This window comes from Dendropsophus ebraccatus, chromosome 8, assembly GCF_027789765.1.
Source record: "Dendropsophus ebraccatus isolate aDenEbr1 chromosome 8, aDenEbr1.pat, whole genome shotgun sequence".
NCBI lineage: Eukaryota > Metazoa > Chordata > Amphibia > Anura > Hylidae > Dendropsophus > Dendropsophus ebraccatus.
In genome coordinates this window covers 81,362,030-81,376,950 of record NC_091461.1, presented here as the reverse complement: position 1 = coordinate 81,376,950, position 14,921 = coordinate 81,362,030, and the positions used below count along the sequence as shown (strand labels likewise).

The 14,921-nt window shown below is 45.0% G+C and overlaps 1 protein-coding gene across 2 annotated transcripts in view; it reads left to right on the top strand.

The window, feature by feature from the left end:
* Positions 1 to 14,921, top strand: part of TMEM132A (transmembrane protein 132A) — a 244,442-nt gene that overhangs the window by 90,344 nt on the left and 139,177 nt on the right. For both annotated transcript variants that reach the window (XM_069980764.1, XM_069980763.1), the window contains exon 2: positions 4,723 to 4,940. In XM_069980764.1, coding sequence (XP_069836865.1) covers positions 4,749 to 4,940 — 192 coding nt within the window. In that variant the 5' untranslated portion in view covers positions 4,723 to 4,748. The remainder of the gene's footprint in view (positions 1 to 4,722; positions 4,941 to 14,921) is intronic.

Sequence of the window (14,921 nt, the reverse complement as noted above, 5' to 3'; positions counted from 1 at the left end):
GTGAATAGCCCCCTTCCCCGTGTCCAACCAACCCCACCCGTGTACCCGGAAGTGTGTGGTGCAGTATACATTACCTGATCCGTGTCGAGGACGGTCCGCTATTTTGTGCCAAACATCATCTTCGGACGGACGAATCCCTGCCGCCCGTCCCCCCTTCGCCGCGTCACGACTGTGCTCAGCCGCGATTGGCTGAGCACAGTTATGCTCAGCCAATCGCGGCTGAGCATCGGATGACGCTGCAGAGGGCAGACGGCCGAAGAAGACGTCACTGAATGAAGATTGGAGACTGGTGTCGGCACGTGACAGGTGAGTATAGCGCACCACACTTCCGGGTACACGGGTGGGGGTGGTGGGACACGGGGAAGGGGGCCATTCACAGACTTAACATACATTACAAAGTTGTATAACTTTGTAATGTGTGTTATTCTGTGAATAATTCTTTACTGCCGCACTACCCCTTTAAATTGGAAAGGCACACACTTTTTCCAAGCTCCTGATTTACATATACAATTGAAACCAGAATTTTATATATATACTATATAAAAATCCATATATGCATGGTTTTTCTTACTATCTGACATGAAATCAGAATAAACCTTTCCCGTTTAGGTCAATAAGAATTCCATTCTAAGCATTTTTATTACTTTTTGCAAAGTCAAAAGTTTGCATACACTTTGCAAGATTACTATTCCTTTAACACCTTACCTCTGCCGCCTATTCCCCCCCCCCCTTCCTTTCCAAGAGCCATAGTGCTTTTATTTTTCCACCTACAGGGCTGGTTGGGGCATCATTTTTTGCGCCATAATCTCAAGTTTTTATTATCGTATCGGATATCCGCAAAACATGACCTGTTGGTGGGTCTTAAGGACTGGAGTTGAGAAACACTGCTTAACACAGAGAGATTTATCTGACAGATTGTTGAATCCAAAGCCAGGAATTAAATTGAAAAGAGGAGAAATCTCAGGCTTTCCTTTATGAACTGTTCTCTGTTTATAGTCTGTTCCTGGCTTTGGCTTCAAAAATCTGTCAGATAAATCTGTGTGTAAAGGAACCCTAAATCTGGGCTGCTTCATGCCCAATATTCATGCAATAGTAAAAGGAACGACACACACAGACAACCGACTTTCTCTTTCTCAATATTTCTTGCTCTTAAGTGAAATTTCAGCACACTTATACTGTGATTCCCCACCCCCCCAAGAAATATGTAAATAAACATAGAAATATACCACCCAGTGCAGATGAAAAGCAGAGTTTTTAAGCTGTATCCTACCATTTTAGACCACACTCCCAGTCTAAACATCCGCGCTCCTTTAGCAACGTTTCAAGGGACAACACCCCCTTTCTCATGCTTGGGAAAAGGCGTTGATGAATGCTCCGTTTGGACACTGATTTCTGCTTCTCCATTCGACCTCCCGCAGTCTCACCAACCAATTGGGACCCCCGCGAACACTGCAGGGGCCCCGATCGGACAGTGACTGACAGTTAAAGGCTGCTGCCAACCTCTCACTCGAAGAGGCACGCTCAGCTCCTAAACTTGTTTTATAGAGCCCTGCACATCATGTCGTTACAGGAACGTCATGATGCGGGAAACTCTCTGCTTTTCATGATGTTCCCGCAACGTCATTTTGTGGCAAGGGGTTAATCTATTTTGGAGCCCATATAATGATGCATTTGGAAGCCTCTGAGAGCTTTATTGGCAATATCTAAGTTAGAGACACACCTATGGATTTATTTTAAGGCACATCTGAAACACACTGTTTTGTGTAAAATCATGGCAAAGTCTGAAGAAATCAGCTAAGATATCAGGAAGAGAATTGTTCATTTGCACCAATCTGGTTCATACTTGGGTGCAATTTCCAGATACCTGAAGGTGTCTCATTCTTCTGTACAAACAATTATACGCAAGTACAAACAAGATGTGAATGTCCAGCCATCATACTGCTCAGGAAGGGGATGGGTCCTTTGTCCCAGAGATGCACATGCTTTGGTACAAGAACAAAAGCAAAAGACCTTGTGAAGATGCTGGCTGAGGCTGGTAAGAGTGTGTACAGTAAAATAAGTACTGAATCAACATGGGCTTTAAAGGGGTAGCATGGTGTTCAACATTAATTCACTAAATAACACACATTACAAAGTTATACAATTTTGTAGTGTGTGTTATTTAAGTGAATGGCCCGAATCGCTGTTGACCCTGGCCGCCATCTTGGGTCGAACACCATCTTCAGGAGGCTGGCCAATTGCAGCATTTCGCCGAATTTTCGATATAAAGCAAGGCCTGCGCGGACATGGCTGTTGATGCCTATGCAGCCATGTAATAGAATTTGTAAGTGAGCATGTAATCTAGCACGTTGGCAGTCAACGGTCATCAGCCCTAAGAGATTATCATTTGTTCCAGATTAAACTTTTTATTTATATCAGACAATAAGGTTTTGATTCAAGGAGGTTTATTCCTTTACTTTAGACTATCAAAAAATGTCAGACCATGTTAAAGGCAATGGTTGTGGACCCGCTGTGCTACAGAACCTTTTTAGCTTTGGGCGAAACATGGTGGGGGAGTCCAGATACTCTATAGGGCGTGACCCTTTATAGGAAGCTTGATTTCTGTTGCTATAGGGTACCAGGTTGCTTCAGAAGTGTAGGTAGGGAACCAGATTGCATCAGTGTGGGGCATGGAGTGAGATCTGCTGCTAGTTGGTTAACTGTCCAAAGGCAGCTGTCATTGCTGACAGTGGCATCTAGACAGATGCCACATTATTGGTGGTTTAGAGCACACATTTAAATAGAATGTATTGCCTAAATTTTCTTTTACTGACTAAAGCCAGAGAATGAAAATTGTTCTTTTATTCTCATCTGTTTTTATCCCCCCCCCCCCCCAACACTTCTTGTACATAGTTATGGGGGCTATGTTGCCTGAGCTGTTTTTAGCAGCATTTAGTAACATGCTTTACAGTAAGACTCATGAACATAGACGTCAGTAGACAGTTGAGATGAATGCAAAACATTACTGAGCAAACTCTGTGACTTTTTGAACAGGTCATTCCACAGGGAGTTGCTATTGTCTCCTCTATCTACTGGTGTCACATGTTGCTGCAGTGCTGTACAGATTACTTTACAGCAGCATTCTCTTATTACCACAGACAGAACCGGAAGTCTCACCTTAGTTTAGCCCCAGTGGTGGAAATGAAAACTGCAAGATTTTAGGATTACTTTATATTAAATTAGAAACTATGGGGGAGATTTATCAAACATAGTGTACAGTGAAACTGGCTTAGTTGCCCCTAGCAACCAATCAGATTCCACTTTTTATACCTCAGTCTCTTTCGAAAATGAAAGGTGGAATCTGATTGGTTGCTAGGGGCAACTGAGCCAGTTTCACTTTACACCATGTTTGATAACTCTCCCCCGATGTCACCAAAATTTTTTAAAACCAAAATCTTATTTACCATTTGATCAAGGTCTGTGAGTTTTTGCGCAGCATGGGAATATTGTGCAAGCGCAAATGGATTTGCACCTTTTATCTTCTATGTATGCATAATTTTTGACTACTCTACTTTCTATCTCCTTTAACTAGATTAAGGGTACCTGCACACGTACTGAATCGCAGTGGATTTCACTCTGCAAGCTCCACTCCGCTAGTATTTAAAGCCCCATCCCATTTAAACTAGAGCTGCCTGAATAATACACTACCTAACTGCGCTCCTGCTGGCTCCCTGACATCCCGCTCAACCAATCAGTGCGCTGTGGTGAGGCAGTGCTCTGATTGGTTGAGCGGGACACCAGGTAGTCGGGAGTCTGAGTGTCGCTACTAGTATGTAAACCCTTAGAAAATGATAGGATTGCAGCAGATTTTGAGGCATAAATCGCAGAGTGAAATCTGCTGTGGATCCTTTGTGTGAAGCTACCCATGGTGAGACTTAAGGGTACAAACACACACGGCATACACGCTGCGTATTTACTGCTGCGATACGCAGCAAATACGCAGCAGATTAGATCTAAATAACTGAACACAGCATCAAATCTGCTGCGTATCTGCTGCGTATACGCTGTGTGTGTTTGTACCCTTAGCCCCTATTACATTATGATTCAGAGGAGCAAACTTGTTCCCTGCTCACTGCTGGCGTTATTACATGCCTCAGCAGCGAGCAGGTAAGAGTCGGGGGAACCGTGGGGGGGCTGCATGGGTGATCGCTAGATTATCCGGGCAGCCCATAGAAGATAGCGGCTGCTACTATGTAGATTGTTTATTTTTCAACACGTTGAAAGACAACAATCAGCCGAAATCGTGCATGTAGGCTGATCGTTGTCTTCTATTACATGAGATGATTATCATTGGCTGATTACAGCTGATAATCGTTTCGCGTAATAGGACCTTTACAGTTCCTTCCATACTTGTTGTTATCTAGTCAGATAGCAGATTAAGCCTGCCAGGGACTTGTTTACATCAGCTGTCTTGGAAGGGAGGAGGGAGAGATGGAAAGATAAGTTCACACAGAGATTTTTGTGTCTTCAGCAGAAAGCAGCAGGCTCAGAACTGGGGGATGAAGACTGAACACATAATAATATGTATGGAAGGACAGTTATGTTTGATGGAATACCCCTTTAATAACGGTTCAAAAAGATTTTAGAGTAACAGATTTTTGCATGTCTATATTTGCACCACGTGCCTAGTCTTTAAAAAACAAACAAATGACAAAGTAAAATGTAACCTTTGTGTATTTGCAGTTATTAGCCAACCTCTGAATACACCAATGCTACCATTGACTCTAGAGGTAAAAGATGTTCCGCAGTACTTTCGTTTACAGAAAACAGGATCTGGTGTTGATTCTACATTGCCTCAAAGTTCTTTGGCACAGTCACACAGTGAAACTTTTTTGGTTCCACGTCTGGGGGCCCGTGAGCCACATGTAAGGGCATCATTTCAGCACATACAAAGCCAAGAGGTAAGATGATTTTCAGCTAGTATTACCTTATTTATTCATTTCTCTTAAAACTTACCAGTCATTTAAAGGCGTATTAGACAACCCGACCCACGCTGTAAGCGGGTGACGATCTGCTATGTCAGTGCTCACTTACCTAGCTAATTACACAGGGCTGCACAAACATTGCTAAAGGTGTTTGAGCAGCCCTTTGCTTTAATTTGCCATTGGGTGCCCATATCCTATTAAAAAGAAATGTATGAAAATTAAAGGGGTACTCCGGCACTGATTTTAAAAAAACAATCAATCAATCATAAACATAGTTTGTACACTTATATTTCTCCTGAGTCTGTCTCAGTTGTATTTTCCCGCTGTTTGCAGGTCCCTGAAGCTCCAGTTGGTGTCTTCTTCTTTATGTCCTGGTTTGGGCTTTCCCATGATGCACTTTGTCTCCTGTGATGTCTGACTCTGACTGTAAAACAGTTAGATGGCTTGCGTCTTGCTCAGCCAATCAGAGCTGAGCAACCTGATTCATCTGACAAAGGGAGGCTGGCTTAACGGGGCTTAGACCCACCTCCCGCTTGATGATGTCATTGTCACAAAATGGCTTCCACAGAGCAGCCTGGGGTCATTAGATAAGAATGAGTTTACTGCATATTAAAAAGTTATGAATAGGCAGTTTGCACATCAAGCAATAGAAAAGAGAGGGCACACATAAAGTTCCTTTATTACTACTTATTTCAAAGCAGATCCATATGCTTAAGCAGACAACAGCATGGACACCAGCACCTCCACAAAGCATTACAGCTGTTTTGTGGACTTGGCACACTTTCTCAGACGCATGTCCTATTATATAGAAAGATGTGTGGATTAACATGCTTTTAACATGCTGAAAGACTGCAATCAGCTGATGATTGCTGGCTCATTATACAGGAAGATATCTGCCTGATTTACCACATAAAGGAGAAGTCTGTCAGGAAAAAAAAAATCTTCTGTAGCAGAAGATTTCAAGCTAAAGGCTATCCTTAAAGAGTGATTAATGTGGCGTTCCAGAGGGCAAATAGAAGAAATTAGTAAGCTATGATGAAACAATATAACATTACCTTGTCTAACTGGAAAAATATTGGAGGAGCCAATAAATGTTCTAACCTTAGATGTAAATGTTGTGAGAATATACCACCAACACCTTCAGTAGCCACACTACAAAAGAGAAATTCTTCATGAAATCCCCCATGTCTTGTTTGTCCTCAGAACATGTAATATGAAACAGAATAAGTACCGACATAACATTACCACTGGATGCTTGAAACCCAGTGCGCCTTGCCATGCTTCATATTGTGATAACAATGAATTAGGAAGTTTCTCTCACTATTTTGCCCTAATGACTCTGGTACTCTGGTGTCCCCAACCATTTTCAAACTTTGAAATGGCGTGAAATGTTTTGTATATATAACTAAAGGGTTGGTGCGGCGCTAAACATTTATTCACAAAATAACACACATTACAAAGTTATACAACTTTGTAATGTATGTGAATGGCCCCCTTCCCCATGTCCCCCCCCCCCCCCCCCGGAAGTGTGGTGCATTATACTCACCGAATTCGTGTCGACCCTTGGTCGCCACTGTTATGCTCAGCCAATCGCGGCTGAGCAGCTGATGACGCGGCAGATGGGGGACGGCATGAGGGACGGGTGGAGTGGTTCGTCCGGCCTCCCGATGATGTCGTCATTGTCACGCGATGGCGGCCGGGGGTCAACACGAACGCGGTGAGTATAATGCACCACACTTCCTGTGTGTGTGTGTGTGTGTGTGGGGGGGGGGGGAACACGGGGAAGGGGGCCATTCACATACATGACATACATTACAAAGTTGTATAAGTTTGTAATGTGTGTTATTTTGTGAATTAATGTTTAGCGCCGAACTACCCCTTTAAGTACTCTAGTGGCCTAAAGGAAGCTCAGATAAATCAGTAAAATATTTACTTCCTGTCAGATATTCTTTCCACCCCCTAACGATTATATAGTCATGTAATAGGTTCAGTAAGCGAGCCCCAATCTAACAGTTGCTCGCTTATCTGGAATATTGGGTCGTATAATAGTGTTACACAATGAAAATGCATGTGTGAACATTGAACCTACAGACGAGAAATCCCTGTATTGGACTCTTTCCACGCCCAACATGATTAATCAATATGATGCTGGGAGTGGGAAAAGTGTTTAAATACTTGCGGCGCGGGGCGTGGCTTGAGCGCTGGAGCGGCAGGTCGCATGTAGCGGTAGCTCCGTGCAGAGTCCCGGGTTTTCTCCTATCCTGACCCATCCTGGCTTCCCCCGGCTTACCGCAGCGCCTTAGATCCCGCTCTACCACCCGGAGAGCCAACATGTGCCCTAATAAGACACCCGCCGGACCGGAAAGGCTGCAAACTTATGCTCGAGCACTTGGTCAAGATGGCGCTGGCTCCTCTGCGCAACACAGCTCCTGCCAGCCACAGGTCCCTGCTCAGCAGCACAGACCCTCTGACCACCAGCCTGATACAGGGGAGGTGCAGGAAGAACCTGCGGAGCCCACACTGCGGGAACTGCTGGCAGCTATCACTGGGTGCAAAGCCTCCTTAACAGGTATGCTAGAGGAGGTGAAGATTGACATCAGCTTATTGAGGCAGGACTTTCAGAACCTGAGAGAGAGGGTCCGACATGCTGAGGACCGTATCTCTGATATAGAGGACAGAACAGCTCCTCTACCTGCTGCTATAACTGTTCTTGAGAAATCTTCTGAGGCGTGGAAAGAAAAAGCTGACGACTTGGAAAATCGCCTCAGGTGTAATAATCTCAGATTTATTGGCCTGCCTGAACGCTCTGAGGGTGCAAATCCTGACAAGTTTGTGGAAAAGTGGCTCAGGGACTTGTTCCCCAATGCCCCGTTTTCGGCTGCTTTTGCTGTTGAGCGAGCTCATAGAGTCCCGACTAGACCGCTGCCACCGGGATCTCTGCCACGTCCTCTGCTGGCTAGAATGCTTAATTGCAATGATCGGGATCTGGTCCTCCGCCTGGCGAGACAGCTGCAAGACATCACCTATAACGGAGCCCGTGTATCCATTTTTCCAGATTTCTCCACAGATCTTCAGAAGAAACGCGCTTCCTTCACGGCTATGAAGCGATGCCTCCGCGAGCTGGAAATTTCATACTCCATGACGTATCCGCCGCGCCTTAGAGTTGTGGATGGGGACCGAACCGTCTTCTTCTCGTCTCCTCAGGAGGCGGATTACTGGGTGCGATGTAAAAGACCAACGCCGCAGGACTGAGGACTTGAGACGTTTCTAGTATCACTTGGCCGATATGGGTGAGATGGTTCCACATTCTGCAATGTGCCTTATGCTCTCACCCTTATACTCCTGGTTTTCCTCATCACCTATCCCTCTGGGCTGCCTTACATTCCTTTTGCTCTTGAATGTACAAGATATTTCATACTGCAGTTTGAGTTTTCCTCCACTAGATGGTGCTATATGTGTATCCTAGGTTTGGAGCAGCCGGGTTTCTCCTCATGTTGATTTTCTTACACAATATGTTTCCCTGTGTTTTTTACATGTTATCACATGGTCACCGGTGGTCATGGCGAGGCGGGGGGCGGTGGTATTTTGCTGGGGTGGCGTTACTAACTTGCACTCTCGGACACGCGGGACCTCCCCCGTAACTAATGCCACATTATTATAAATCTTCAGTTTGTTCTGTTAACCATGGTTACCTGGCCCCTAGGGGCTGTCGTTTGTTACTTTTTGTTCATAGTTATTGTTTGCAAGGCAGATTACATTCTCTCTATTCACCGCATTCACTCTCCATGATGCTACACTTACTACTTATCGGTACCCTTCATCTTCTAGATTGGTATGATGTCCATTAAAGTTTTCTCCTGGAATGTTAGAGGGATGGGACATCCTTAGAAAAGGGCTATGATACATGCTCTTATCCGTAAACATAATCCTCATATAGTGTGTTTGCAGAAAAAGCACCTCACCCCTGAGCATTACGGGTGGTTACGTAAGCCTTGGGTACAGTGGGCTGCGCATTCCTGCCACACCTCCTATTCTAGGGGTGTATCTGTGTTGGTACATAGATCCCTAAAGTGTGAAGTGCAAGCCTGTAAATCTGACTCTGAGGGTCGTTTTTTGTTTATTCATGCTCTTGTTGACAGTAGTCCTTATGTTTTTGCTAGGTATATATAACCCTCCCCCTGGGACCCTGGGTGTGTTGCATCAGGCGGCTGCTTTTGCCGCGGCATATCCCGGTGCCCAGATTATGTGTATGGGGACCTTAATATGCTTTTGCATCCTTATTATGATAGACAGGGAGCCGACCCTTCTTTACTTTCTTCCTCCTCTCCACTAGCACAATTATTATCTGAGCTAGGGTGGTTGGATGCGTATCGCCACTTTTACCCAACCTCCTCTGTGTTTTCCTGCTTTACTGTAGGGAGAATGACTTTATCCCGTATTGACTATGTTCTGGGCAATCCGTCTCTCATTTCTAACATAACTGACTTTGCCTATCTCACCCGATCCGTGTCGGATCATTCTCCTCTGGTTCTCACCTTGGGTCCTCCTGATCGCTTTGTGCGGACTTGGAAACTAAATCCCTTCTGGCTGACCTTATTTACGGATAATGACCGCATACCCGATCAGTTGCAAGTATTTCTCCATCTGAATGGAGATCATGAGGATAAGTTAGTTTTATGGGAAACCCTTAAGGCCTATCTCAGGGGTTGCCTACAATCCTCAATCTCTTATGTGAAAAAGGTGGGTGGGGCAGAGGAGCGTGACCTTGAGATGAAATGTGCGATGCTTGAGCGGACATATATAGCGGACCCTTCTGACGGTGCAAGGGAGGCATGGCTAACGGCTGGTAGACAATATTTACATGTTCTGCAGGAGAAGGCCAACAGGAGACTGTTTTTTAATAGACAGTCCGCGTTTGAACTGGGCAATCAATCCAGTAAGCTGCTAGCATATTTGATACACCACAATAACCGCTCCCCTGCTATACTTAAAATAAATAGTGAACAGGGGACTGTCCTCAATACGAATCAGGACATTGCGAATCGTTTTGTGCAATTCTATACGTCTTTGTATGCTGCCCAAAATGATACCTTGCTTTCTGATATTGAGACTTTTCTTGACGGGTTAGAAAACTGTCAGTGGATAGCAGGGATTCACTAGAGGGTCCTATTACTCTGGAGGAAGTAATTGACGCTATTAAGGACTTGGCAAAGGGCAAGGCGCCTGGGCCTGATGGATTCCCGTTGGAGGTGTATGCAAAATACATTGATATTCTGGCGCCTTGCCTTCTGACAACTCTACATGAGGCCTTGGAGAAAGGTAAACTTCCGGACACTTTTTATGATGCCACTGTAGTTGTTATCCTTAACCCCTTAACGACATCGGGCGTACCTATACGCCCCCGCAGGGTGGGCTTTAACGCAAACAGGCGTATAGGTACGCCCGATGTTTCCCCGATCGCTGCGTGTTCACACACAGCGGTCGGGGAAGATGGCCTGCTATAAATCATAGCAGGCCATCTTAGCTTCACGGCACGGGGGGTGGTTAACACTCCCCGTGCTTACGATCGCCGCTATAGGCTGATCAATTCAGATCAGCCAATAGCGGCGATCGGAACCTTTCCGGGTCATCGGCGACCCGATGACCCGGAAAAACATGGCGGTCGGTGCTGTCCGAGGACGGCACCGACCGCCATTACTGTAAAAAGTAATGGTGATCGCCGTGCCACCGGCCTGATCGCCGTGAACGGCCGGCCGTTCACGGCGATCGGGCCGGTAGCACGGCGATCAGAGTCCCACAAAATAAAAAATACCTGCCCTGGACCCCTCAGCTAGGTAGCCGAGGGGTCCAGAGCAGGTATTTGTACATTACTCACCTGTCCCGGGCTCCTGATCAGCGTCTTCCGGGTTCGCGGCGTCCTCGTCTTCGTTCGGGTCTTCGGCTTCCTCCGTGACGTCACGTTCGGCTTCTCTCGGCTATTTTCGGCTCCAGCGTCGGCTTTTTCCGTATTTTGCGCTCTGCTGCCCTCTAGCGGCTGATATGTGTAATACACTTATCAGCAGCTACAGGGATGTTCAGAATGTAGAAAAAGTTTTGTTTTTTTTCCCAATTTTTTTTTTCTATTTTCCGCACCCTATCGCCGCTGAGTGTTGATCAGCATTGCACGAAAGTGCGCTGCTAATCAGCAACTCCTCATAGTTTACATAGTTTACATAGTTAATACGGTTGAAAAAAGACACATGTCCATCAAGTTCAACCAAGGAGGGGATGGATACAGGGAAGGGGGAGGGGTGATAGGTTCTATACATATGCATTTATATTATTTTGGTCTAAGAACTTGTCTAGCCCTGTTTTGAAGCCCTCTACTGTTTTTGCTGTGACCAGATCCTGTGGTAGACTGTTCCACAGATTCACAGTTCTCATGGTAAAGAAAGCTTGTCGCCTCCGGAGGTTGAACCTTTTTTTCTCCAGGCGGAGGCAGTGCCCCCTTGTCCTTTGAGGGGGTTTTACCTGGAAGATCTTTTCCCCATATGTCTTGTAGGGGCCATTTATATATTTAAATAAATTAATCATATCTCCCCTTAAACGTCTCTTCTCCAGACTAAACAAATGTAATTCTTTTAATCTCTCCTCATAACTAAGATGCTCCATTCCCCTTATTAGTTTAGTTGCCCGTCTTTGTACCCTCTCCAGCTCTAGAACATCTTTTTTATGAATCGGATTCCAAAACTGGACGGCATACTCCAGATGAGGACGCACCAAAGCTTTATAAAGCGGTAATATTATATCCCTGTCCCGTGAGTCCATGCCTGTTTTAATGCATGACAATATCCTGCTGGCCTTAGAAGCCACTGACTGACATTGTGTGCTGTTCTGTAGTCTATTATCTACAAGTATACCCAGATCCTTCTCCATCAGCGACTCTCCCAGAGTAACTCCCCCCAGGACATATGATGCATGTGGGTTATTAGTACCCAGGTGCATAACTTTACATTTATCCACATTAAACCTCATTTGCCAAGTGGACGCCCAAACACTCAGTGTGTCTAAGTCATCCTGTAACATCTGCACATCCTCCATAGACTGTACTGTACTACAAAGCTTGGTGTCATCTGCAAAGATAGAAACATTGCTGTTAATTCCATTCTCAATATCATTAATAAACAAGTTAAACAGAAGAGGGCCCAGTACTGACCCTTGGGGTACACCACTTATTACCGGGGACCATTTGGAGTAGGAATCATTGACCACCACTCTCTGGGTACGATTATTAAGCCAGTTTTCAATCCAGTTACACATTAAATTTTCCAAACCGATAGAATTTAACTTACCCATCAGACGTCCATGAGGAACTGTGTCAAACGCTTTTGCAAAATCCAGGTACACGATATCCACAGCCGCGCCGCCATCCAGGCTTCTACTTACCTCTTCATAGAAACATATCAGGTTGGTTTGACAGCTTCTGTCCTTAGTAAAGCCATGCTGGTTATCACTTATAATACTATTAGCCACTACATATTCCTGGATGTAGTCCCTTATAAGCCCCTCAAATAGTTTCCCCACAATGGACGTTAAGCTTACGGGTCTATAGTTACCTGGGGAAGTTCGAGAGCCCTTTTTGAAGATCGGCATTACATTTGCCTTACGCCAGTCCCTCGGCACAATACCAGTAAGCAAAGAATCACGGAATATTTCATACAAGGGTAGTGAAATTACAGAACTGAGTTCCCTAAGAACTCTGGGGTGCAATCCATCAGGCCCTGGAGCTTTGGTTACATTGAGTTTGTTTAATTTATCTTGGACCATATCTATAGTAAACCAGTTCAGTACATTACATGTGTTAGCAGCACTGGCCCCACCCACCTTAGTACTGGCCCCACCCACCACAGCTCCATCCTCTTTTGTATATACAGAACTGAAGAACTTATTAAGTAACTCAGCTTTCTCCTGATCCCCAGTTATTAATTCCCCTTCACCATTATTTAGGGGTCCTACATGCTCTGACCTTGGTTTTTTTGCATTAATATATTTGAAGAATTTTTTGGGGTTTCTTTTGCTTTCTATAGCTACCTGCCTTTCATTGTGAATTTTTGCTGCTTTTATTACATTTTTACAGGTTTTGTTGACTTCTTTGTAATGTTTAAATGCTACAGCTGACCCCTCTGATTTATATTTTTTGAATGCCCCTTTTTTCTCATTTATAGCCCTTCTAACCTCGGTTGTAAGCCATGTGGGATTGGATTTTAACCGTTTATATTTGTTACCCATAGGAATATATTTGGCAGTACAGTTATTTAATGTGGATTTGAAGATTTCCCATGTATTATCAGTATCAGTATGTGACAGCAGCCGCTCCCAGTCTATGCCCTGAAGTTCAGCCCTTAACCCAGGAAAATTGGCCCTTTTAAAATTAAGAGTTTTTGCCCTCCCAACATGTTTTTCTTTTCTACACTTTAAGCTAAAAGTCACTATATTGTGGTCACTATTCCCCAGGTGTTCATGGACAGTGACATCCCCAACCAGCTCAGCGTTGTTAGAAATAACCAGATCCAACAAGGCATCACTTCTAGTTGGCTCCTCCACAAACTGGCCCAGAAAATTATCCTGCAGGAGGTTAAGAAATTCCCTCCCCTTTGTGGTTTTAGCTGAACCGTGACCCCAATCTATATCTGGGTAGTTGAGGTCCCCCATTACCACTACTGTCCCCTCCCGGGCAGCCCGCTCTATTTGTCTATTTAACTGGCCATCTACCTCCTCAGTAATGTTGGGGGGTCTATAGATTACACCAAGAATAATTTTTTCACTCTTTACCTCCTTCTGTAGTTCTACCCATAATGCTTCCACATCATCACAGTCATCTCCCACTATTGCATCTTTTACACTCACTTTAATATCATTTCTGACATACAGACATACTCCTCCTCCCCTTCTGCCCACCCGGTCCCTTCTGAACAACGCAAATCCCTGAATATTGACAGCCCAGTCATGTGAGGGGTCCAGCCATGTCTCAGTCACACCAACCACATCAATGGACTCCTCCAGAACCAAGGCCTCTAGCTCCCCCATCTTGCTGGCTAGGCTTTTGGCATTAGTAAGCATACACTTTATATTACCATTGAGTTTAACCGATTCATTATAAGAAATGGGATTTATTACTGTGCTGTGGCTACAATCATCCTCACTGTTCATCCGCAACATATGGATCTCCCTATGCACTGGTCTTATCCTCCCCCCACAGGACCCTTCTCCTCCCTCCTCAATGTTCTGTCCCCTCTCTAACCTATCTGCCACTACATTACATACTAAAAAGTGTTGCGTCTGCTGTGTTTTTTTTCTATATTCTACTGCCACGGCCTGCTTATAAGTGCCGCACATAAGTGCGGCATTTATCAGCAACACCATTTTTGCCGTAGTTTTTTTTTTTATACTTACTGTAAAAAAACACGTAAAAAACACTACATTACACCACACTACATTGAATAAAGTTTGACACTACACCACTACATACCCCATATACTAGTCCCCATATAAAGATGGCCCCCAGGATGTTTTCGGTGTCGGACGCATACGTTATTGCCTCCGACACCGAAACAGCCAGTAAGGATGAATGGGGGGATCCTTTTTTCCTCCATTCATCCTCATCATCCAGTGATGTGTCTGGGGGTAGCGTAGCGTGCGCTGCCCCCCAGACACGTCTTTTCCGCCAGTACCGTCCCAATAAGAGATGACGGTATGGTGTGAAATTCTACAAACTGTGTGAGAGTACCTCAGGGTACTCTTACAGATTTAGGGTACGTGCACACTGCGGAATGGCGAAGGATAACCCTTTGTGCATTCCGCAGCTGGCACCCGCCGGCGGACTGATGCGGGCGCATGTCTCTACCCGTGTCATAGACTCCATTCTATGCACGGGCGGAATCCGTCGTCCATCCAAAGAATGAACACATTGGACGGAGA